The following is a 9,368-nucleotide window of genomic DNA, read 5'->3' on the forward strand; positions in this document are numbered from 1 at the left end:
TTGTGGATGCAACAAAAATTTTGTTCCCCAATGTTATTCATGGCAGTCTAGCCCCTCTTCTATGGATGTCTCTCAGAACCAGCGTTTATTTGTTTTTCCCTTCTCTGAGTGTCTACATCTACTTCAGTAGCACCCAGTTTAGCACTTAAGCATTGCCTTTCTCACAGTTTCTTCTTTTCCTGGTTTACCACAAGGTTATAAGTTCAAGGATAAAGACCAAGTTATACTCTTCTACCCTCTGTAATTATTTATTAATTATTTTGGTGGATAAATAGAACCCTGGAAACAAAAAAAAATCAGTTAAACCATTAATGATTCCAATTCTATTTATAACTCTCTCACATGAGGTCACCCACACAGATGATCAGGGACACAGATGCCACTTTCTCCCACTCACTCCTTGACCACATTCCCTGGATCTGACACCTCCAGTTTTCTTCTTTGCCTGGTGACCCCAGCAGACTTGAAGGGAGGTAAAAATGGCCCAGAAACATGGCAGGCTGGTACAGGTTCACAGCATGGAAGCCTTGCTGAAGGGGGTGCTAGAGCACCACCAGGGCTATGCTGTTAAGGTCTCAGAACTTATCTCTAACAGCTAAAGAAGACCCTGGAAAAGAGAAAAAATGAAAGAAAAGGTGATCACTTTTTTGTGGAGGAAAATCATGAAAGAGATTCCCAACAGCGTTCTTGCATTCAAGCAGATGCAGCCATCAATGGGATGAGAGATTATCTTGGTCGTGGATGTTGCAAGACATGCTTTGTTATGTCCTACTGTAATATCAGCAAACACCTCAGTCTAGAATATGAGAAAGACTAAGGATGATTCTTGTCCGGGGCTGGACGAAGCAAGACAGAGTTAGATTTTATCATGGTACTTAGAATGGCACACACTTGAAAACTTGTGAATTGTTTTTTGTTTGTTTGTTTGTTTGTTTGTATTCAGTGAGAGGAGGGGAGGCAGAGACAGACTCCTGCATGCGCCTCGATCTGGATCCACCTGGCAAGTCCCCTAGGGGGTGATGCTATGCCCATCTGGGGTGTTGCTCTGTTGCTCAGCAACCGAGCTCTTCTTAGCACCTGAAATGGAGACCATGGAAACATCTTCAGTGCCCTGGGCCAACTGGTTCCAATGGAGCCATGGCTCAGGAGGGGAAGAGAGAGAAAGAGAGAGAGAAGCAAGAGGGAAAGGGGTAGAGAAACAGATGGGTTCTTCTCTTGTGTGCCCTGACTGGGAATCGAACCTGGGACATGTACATGCTGGGCTGATGCTCTACCACTGAGCCAACCAACCAGGACCAAACTTGTGAATTGTTTATTCCTGGAATATTCCATTTAATATTTTTGGACCACTGTTGACCACTGGTAATTGAAACCTCAAAGTGGAACCACAGATAAAGGGGCACTACTGTATATGTGTCTTCATATTTATAATTTATGCCATCTGTTCCTTCACCAAAAAGGAGTCTTAATTTAAAGACCCTCATTATTGAAAGTTCTGTGCAGGGCATTACTTTTTTAGAATAGCTTTATTGAGATATAATTCACATATCACACAGTTTATAAATTTCAAGTGTATAATTCTATAGTTTTAGTATATCCATAGATATATGCAGTTATCACCACAGTTCGTTTCAGAGCATGTTCACCCTGAACTGTTGAGCTATCATTTTCTTATCCACCCATCCTTCCAGTATTAAACAACCACTAACTTGCTTACTGCCTCTTCAGATTTGCCTAGCCTGGTATTTCCTATAAATGAAATCATACAATATGAGGTCTTATGTGACTGTCTTCTTGCACTTAGCATAATGTTTTCAAGGTTTATCCATTTTGCAACATGTATTAGTAGTTATTTCCTTTTTTATGGCAAATAACATTCCATTGAATGGATAGATCATGTTTCATTTATCCAATCATCTATTGATGAACATTTGGATTGTTTCCACCATTTAGCTATTGTGAATAGTGTTGTTATGAACATTCACATATAAGTTTTTGTTTGAACACTCTGTTTCAATTCTTTTCAGTATATGCCAAAGAGTAGAATTGCTCAGTCATGTGATAACTCTATGTTTAGCTATTTGAGGGACTACCAAACTTTTTTTTTTTTTGTATTTTTCTGAAGCTGGAAACAGGGAGAGACAGTCAGACAGACTCCCGCATGCGCCCGACCGGGATCCACCCGGCTCTGCCCACCAGGGGGCGATGCTCTGCCCCTCCAGGGGGTCACTCTGTTGCGACCAGAGCCACTCTAGCGCCTGGGGCAGAGGCCAAGGAGCTATCCCCAGCGCCCGGGCCATCTTTGCTCCAATGGAGCCTCGCTGCAGGAGGGGAAGAGAGAGACAGAGAGGAAGGAGGGGGAGGGATGGAGAAGCAGATGGGAGCCTCTTCTGTGTGCCCTGGCCGGGAATTGAACCTGGGACTTCTGCACACCAGGCCAACGCTCTACCACTGAGCCAACCAGCCAGGGCCTAAACTTTTTCACAGTGGCTGCACCATTTTACACTCCCATCAATAATTTATGAGATCCAATTTCTCCACATCCTGACCAAGTCCTGTTATATTCTTGTTGTTTTGGGGGGGTTTTGCCCTAGAATTACTATAACCATTGCATTGTAGTGAGAATCAAGTGGTATTCCATTGTGGTTTTGATTTGAATTTTCCTAATGACTAAGGATGTTGAGCATCTTTTGATTTGGAAAATGTATATTTAAGTACTTTGCCTATTTTTTAATTGCATTGTTTGTGTTGTTTAATTGTAAGAGCTCTTTATGTATTCTGGATTCTATACCTTTATCAGATATATGATGTACAAATATTTTCTTCCATTCTGTGGGCTGTCTTTTTATTTTATGGATAGTGTGCTTTGATGCATAGAAGGTTTTGATTTTGATGAAGCCCAACTTAATTTTTTGTTGCTTATGCTTTTGGTGTCATATTTAAGAAATATTTCTTTTTTTTCTTTTTTTTTTTTCTTTCTTTCTTTCTGAAGCTGGAAATGGGGAGAGACAGACAGACTCCCGCATGCACCTGACCTGGATCCACCCGGCATGCCCACCAGGGGCGATGCTCTACCCACCAGGGGGTGATGCTCTATCCCTCCAGGGCGTCGCTCTGCCGTGACCAGAGCCACTCTAGTGCCTGGGGCAGAGGCCAAGGAGCCATCCCCAGCGCCTGGGCCATCTTTGCTCCAATGGAGCCTTGGCTGCGGGAGGGGAAGAGAGAGACAGAGAGGAAGGAGGGGGGGTGGGGATGGAGAAGCAAATGGGCGCTTCTCTTATGTGCCCTGGCCGGGAATCGAACCTGGGTCCCCCGCACACCAGGCCGACGCTCTACCGCTGAGCCAACCGGCCAGGGCAAGAAATATTTCTTAATAAAAGGTCACAAAGATGAATGTCTATATTTTCTTCTAAACTTTTAATAGTTTGGGTTTTTATATTTAGATGTTTGATTTATTTTGAGTTAGTTTTTAAAATTTATTTATTTATGCATTCATTTTTAGAGAGAAAGGAGAGAGAGAGAGAGAGAGAAGGGGTGAGGAGCAGGAAGAATCAACTCCTATATATGCCTTGACCAGGCAAGCCTGGGGTTTTGAACCAGCAACCTCAGCATTCCAGGTTGATGCTTTATCCATTGTGCCACCATAGGTCAGGCTTGAGTTAGTTTTTATATATGTATGAGATAGGGATCCAACTTCATTGTTCTGCATGTAGATATTCAGTAGTCCTAGTACCATTGTTGAAAAGTTATTCTTTCCCCCACTGAATAGTCTTAGCACCCTTATCAAAAATAAGTTGAACATAGACACATGGGTTTATTTATGGACTCTCAACTCCATTACGTTTACCTATTTGTTTATCCTATGCCAGTTCCTCACTGTCTTGACTGCTGTTGCTTTGTGGTAAGTTTTAAAATTGTGAAGTGTGCATACTATACTACTATTACTTCAACTTTCTCAAGATGGTTTTGGTTATTTTGTGGCCCTTGCAATTCCAGGAATTTTTAAATCAGATTATCAATTTCTACAAATAAGTTAACTGGAACAGAACAATATTTTTGCTTAAATCAATTTGGAAAGAAATCCTACAGGTATGTAGGATAGCAAACATTAGTACTTCAGTTTGCATAATTGAGTCTCGATAAAAATTTATATTAGAGTTCAAAATAAAGTTGACTATTTTATACTATTGATTTTGAGGGGACACTGAAGATACATTCATTTTTTATATTTATCCAATAATTTAAAAATAACAATCTTTCTTCATCTTTCCATCATAATTATTCTGGGATTTATTTAGTGAAGCAGGAATTTATTATCACTTGTAGTTTTCAATAAGTTAATTTAGGCACAGAGACTATAAGAAATGACTTGTTCAAAGAGGTAAGATAGAAAGTAGAGTAACCAACCATTTCTGCTTACTTGTGACTGAGGGCCTTTCGGGGAGATAGGACTCTTAGTGATAAATTGGGGAAGTCCCTGGAAAACTAGCCTGAGTTGGTCACTCTACTAGTCAGTTGCAGAGGCAGGATGACCACTAAGGCCCTTTACCTCTTGCTTTAACCTTTTTTCTACCAGATGACCTCACCAAGAAGGCTTGACCTTCTCTGCTTTGGGAATTCTGCTTAAAATCCCTCTCTTTATTTAGCTTTTCTTAACTAATATCAGAGACTTCAGCTGTCTTCACCTCTCTAGCAATTTCTTGTCTTTGGTGTTCCAGCCACAACTGGTTCTATATTTTCTCCTGTATAAGAGTTCTAATCATTTTCATTATGTTTGTCTTTCCTCTCTCTCTCAGACAGGACCTCTAGGGCACAAGCAAGTCTTCTCTCTCCTTCCCATGACAGGAATGGGGGCTCCATAAATACTGCTGCCTAGCCAACAGAAAGTAAGCAGACGTTCAAAACACCTGAGCTTCAGGTAAGTGCTGGGGAGTCACCATTTATTAGAATTCGGTTAGTATTTAAAGACAAGCGAGAGCCACATAATGCCAGGAACAAAACTAGTCTATTTATTGCATTTTTATGTGAATCATAACAAGAAAAACATAGCCTAGTGCAAATCAATGACCCGTCTCAGGGAGCCCACCCTGGCATCCATGGCCCCCCAGTCGTGGTAGCGCCTGTAGTCCCCTGGCCTCAGCAGGTACTGCCGCCCCCGGTAGTTGGGCATCTCATAGAGGACCCAGCAGCCCTCCAGCACGTGGAGGGAGTACAGCTCATGGAGCCGGAAGCGATCGTGGATGCAGGAGCAGTCCTCAGTGAGCTCAGACACAAGGCCCCGGTAGTCATCTCTCTCGTACAGTCTTATCTTGTGAGAGCTGGTCTGTTGTGATAACAAACAAAAGAAGAAACACATAAATTGTGAGCATCCTTAATATCCATGAAAATGACTCAGCTTGCATCTTCATGAAGCATGGTTTTTAAACCAACCTGACATATATTTCCTCCCTAGCCCCGCCCCTTACATTGTTGGTCTAACAAATTAGGAAGAGTCATAGCATAAAACTCATCTCTGCCCAGTCGATTAGTTTGTGGAAGAAACTTTGAAATAAACAGAATGAAAGGGGTTCCTCTGTAAGAAACTAGCTGTCACAACCGTATTTGATGAGTCTGCGCACAGAATTTTAACTCCCTTTTCCGTAAGGACTGTATTGAACTGAGTCCCGGCAAGCTTGTTTTGAAGTTGCTTTTGCACTCAGAATGGGCAACCATTCCTACTCTGAGTCCACGTCTGTGTGACACTGTGCCAAGTCACTTGTAACATTTGAGTTTCCTGCCTCAAAAATATTCCCATTTTATTTATTAGTTCTCCTTTGCCTTCTGCAAATTTCTCCAGTCTAATTTTGATTTCAATTCTTAAATCTGCTTGTCACACCATGTCATTGAATATCACCGGAAAGCAGAAATGCTTACTCCATATGATTAAAAAACATTAAGGAACACTTTGGTGAGGACCATGTCGCATGAAATCCTAACTAGAGTTGTCTCTGACATTATAAGAAACTAGTTGATAATGACTCCTGGAAAACAAAGATCCACCTACAAGATATAACAAATTGTTAGTTTCTAGAACAGTATAATAACATACTGATGAGTATAGAATATATTGAAAAACAATCACCAATCCAGTCAGAAAATTTTATACCTACATTGTTTTCCTATCATCCATTCATGTTTTTATCATTAAAAAAAGAATTAGCTAGACAGATTTTTTTTCTTTTTGTATTTTTCTGAAGCTAGAAACAGGGAGAGACAGTCAGACAGACTCCCGCATGCGCCCCACCGGGATCCACCCGGCATGCCCACCAGGGGGTTGACGCTCTGCCCCTCCAGGGCGTTGTTCTGCCGCGACCAGAGCCACTCTAGCACCTGGGGCAGTGGCCAAGGAGCCATCCCCAGTGCCCGGGCCATCTTTGCTCCAATGGAGCCTCAGCTGCGAGAGGGGAAGAGAGAGACAGAGAGGAAGGAGAGGGGGAGGGGTGGAGAAGCAGATGGGCGCTTCTCCTGTGTGCCCTGGCCGGGAATCAAACCCGGGACTTCTGCACGCCAGGCCGACGCTCTACCACTGAACCAACCGGCCAGGGCCTTTTTTTTCTTTTTGAACAAGGTGATTCTTACTTAGAAATTAATCAACCAGAAGATACCAAATTTAATTTTAGAGGCTACGTTGTTATGATTTCTTGTGCCCTAAAAACAATTTGTTATTCTTAAGTAGGAAAAAAGTAGAGATTAAGGTTATTCATAATCCTGCTCACATTTTTTTTTAAGTGCTTGAGAGTCGGGCATTGCTACCCTTACTGTGAGGACTAGGCCTGAGTTGGAACAAACTGTTACAAACAGGAGTTCATGGCCACAGATCAATGATGATTTCACATCGCTAGATTGAAGCAAGACTCACATAAGGAATTACACGGCAGGAGCGGATGGAGTCGCTGAGGCCCATCCACTGCTGGTAGTCGGGGTAGTCCCCGCGCCGCAGGAAGTACTGGTGGCCCTGGTAGTTGGGGCGCTCATACAGCATCCAGCAGCCGCTGTCCACGCGGATGGAGTTGCAGCGGCTGAAATAGGTCTGCAGGTTGGGGCAGTCGCTGCTGCACTCGTAGCAGCGGCCCTGGAAGCCGCGGTCCTCGTAGAAGGTGATCTGTAATGGCAAACAAGATGACAGCAGGCCGTCAGCTGGGACGACATCCTCAGACACAGAACACACTAAATAGACATGGAATGGCACCTGGGTTGGCTCACCTTTCCCATGGTCGTTGACAGCAGATGACGAGCGTCCAGTGTGATGGGGACCAGAGTGGTAGCTAGTATATATAACAGGACGGCTGCTGTGTTGGCAAGAACAACACAAAAGGGGCCTGGGGGTAGTGTGTGAGGGGATTTCTATGTTCTCTCTGCTTTTTTCATTTGGGATCATGGGTCAGGGGGCTCTCATTCTCTCTGGCATTTTCGCCTTGTCCTGACTAGCTCCAGTGAAAGGAATTGAAGTCAGCAGAGCCATTATGACCTTGGAGACAAAGGGCGCCCTTCTCATCCTATGCAGTTCTCTAGAAATACATTACACGCCCAGCATTTTGTAATGTTTGCCTATGGAAACTGCTGAGGTGGGGCTGGTGGTTCCTCGTGACATCTGGGGTGACTCGTGACAGTCCTATGAATTCCAGAAGGACTTGAAGTGCTAAGGGCAAGAAAAAAAACCTCTAATTGAAAAACAATTACATTTCTTAAATTATTAGGATAATATAACTTTGATTAAAAATATTTTGAATGTGTTTATATAGGAATAAAAAAGATTAGAATAGTATATGTCAGGGGTCCCCAAACTTTTTACACAGGGGCTCAGTTCACTGTCCCTCAGACTGTTGGAGGGCCGGACTATAAAAAAAACTATGAACAAATCCCTATGCACACTGCACATATCTTATTTTAAAGTAAAAAAACAAAACGGGAACAAATACAATATTTAAAATAAAAAACAAGTAAATTTAAATCAAGAAACTGACCAGTATTTCAATGGGAACTATGGGCCTGCTTTTGGCTAATGAGATGGTCAATGTGCTCCTTTCATTGACCACCAATGAAAGAGGTGCCTCTTCTGGAAGTGCAGCGGGGGCCAGATAAATGGCCTCAGGGGGCCGCATGTGGCCCACGGGCCGTAGTTTGGGGACCCCTGGTATATGTTATACCAAACTGTCAGTCATGGTTATTATGAATCAATGGCAAGAGCATAGGTTCTAGTTTTGTGTTTATTTCTCCTTTTTGTTGTATTCTGTTGCCTTAACATTCTATTATAAATATTTATCATTTTCATGCATTGAAAAATAAAATCAACTTTTAAAAAATATAACTTTGAGTTAATGGTAAAAAAGCAGAAACTTTTGAAAATAGGCATATTTTGTCATGTGCTTAAACACTTCTCTTTGGGCTCATGTAAAGAGATCTCCTGAAATTAGCATCATGATTTGCCTGAGTTTCCTGTCCCTGAAGTGTCCCTGTTTCACAGAACCCGGGTGACTGCCTGCAGAGCCTTCTCCATAGCAGCCAACCTGTTGATTTCGAAGCACCCTCAGCTATGCAGGGGAAGAGGGTGCCTCTAACCCTCAGCTCATTTGTGTCACCCCGTGTGTATGTAGAAAGCGGATATGAAACACCACTGTGCTTCACGACCAGCGAAGGAGCTCTAAAAGGAAAGCCAAACACAGCTAGCGATGTCCGCATTGCTATTTGCGGAAGTCTTCCAGCAGCATGGAAAGCAAACGTGCTGATGTTAAAGGGAGAGACGGCGATAGCCACGGAATTACAATGTACCCTCACAACTACCAGAACTAGCCAAAAAAAAATAATAATAATAAAATCGACAAAGTCCTATGAAGACTCCTAGCAGCGAACCCAGAGACCATAGGTAACTGATATACTTCTCTGTCTCCCACCTAATGCTGCAGGTCTACTGGTAAACCTTAGTTACAGTTTCAATAGCTGTAACCTCAGCTACAGATAGCAAAACCAGGCTGCACTGGTCTTCCCAGACACAAACGCACATCAGAGTACATCACTATGTTCAGCAGAAGTCAACAAACCATACCTGTTTTTGCACACGTTAAAAAATTTTTTTTTTTTTGCAAGCGCATAAACCTTAAGAAAAGTGTCATCTGTACTCACATTTATTTGGTCAAATTGTTACTACAGATATTTACAAACTAAGCCATATGCCTAATCAGCATTTTGAAAACGCACTGAAAGAGCAGAATATTTTCTTTTCCTCTTAGACATGATGTTGTAGTAAATGAAAGCCTACACCCATTTTTCTTATAATGCTTTATTGAAATGATTTTAAATGTTTCCATATGACAATGTAATAAAGGCAATGA

At 42.4% G+C, this 9,368-nt stretch overlaps 1 protein-coding gene across 1 annotated transcript; it reads right to left on the reverse strand.

The window, feature by feature from the left end:
- Nucleotides 1-4,986: 4,986 nt before the first annotated feature.
- Nucleotides 4,987-7,291, reverse strand: LOC136378416 (gamma-crystallin A). The gene is made up of 3 exons (XM_066345343.1): nucleotides 7,243-7,291; nucleotides 6,899-7,141; nucleotides 4,987-5,323 (listed from the first exon to the last, which is right to left on the reverse strand). The coding sequence occupies exons 1-3, from the start codon at nucleotides 7,249-7,251 to the stop codon at nucleotides 5,051-5,053; spliced, it is 525 nt and encodes a 174-aa protein (XP_066201440.1). The 5' UTR covers nucleotides 7,252-7,291; the 3' UTR covers nucleotides 4,987-5,050.
- Between the last annotated feature and the right edge of the window lie 2,077 nt (nucleotides 7,292-9,368).

This window comes from Saccopteryx leptura, chromosome 7 (assembly GCF_036850995.1).
Source record: "Saccopteryx leptura isolate mSacLep1 chromosome 7, mSacLep1_pri_phased_curated, whole genome shotgun sequence".
Classification (NCBI taxonomy): Eukaryota; Metazoa; Chordata; class Mammalia; order Chiroptera; family Emballonuridae; genus Saccopteryx; species Saccopteryx leptura.

What these genes read in the sequence shown, in the direction of transcription:
- LOC136378416 (XM_066345343.1), bottom strand. An exon ending in CCTGCCGTGTAATTCCTTAT is followed by an intron (nt 5,324 to 6,898) that starts GTGAGTCTTGCT and finishes TTATCACAACAG; the next exon opens with ACCAGCTCTCACAAGATAAG.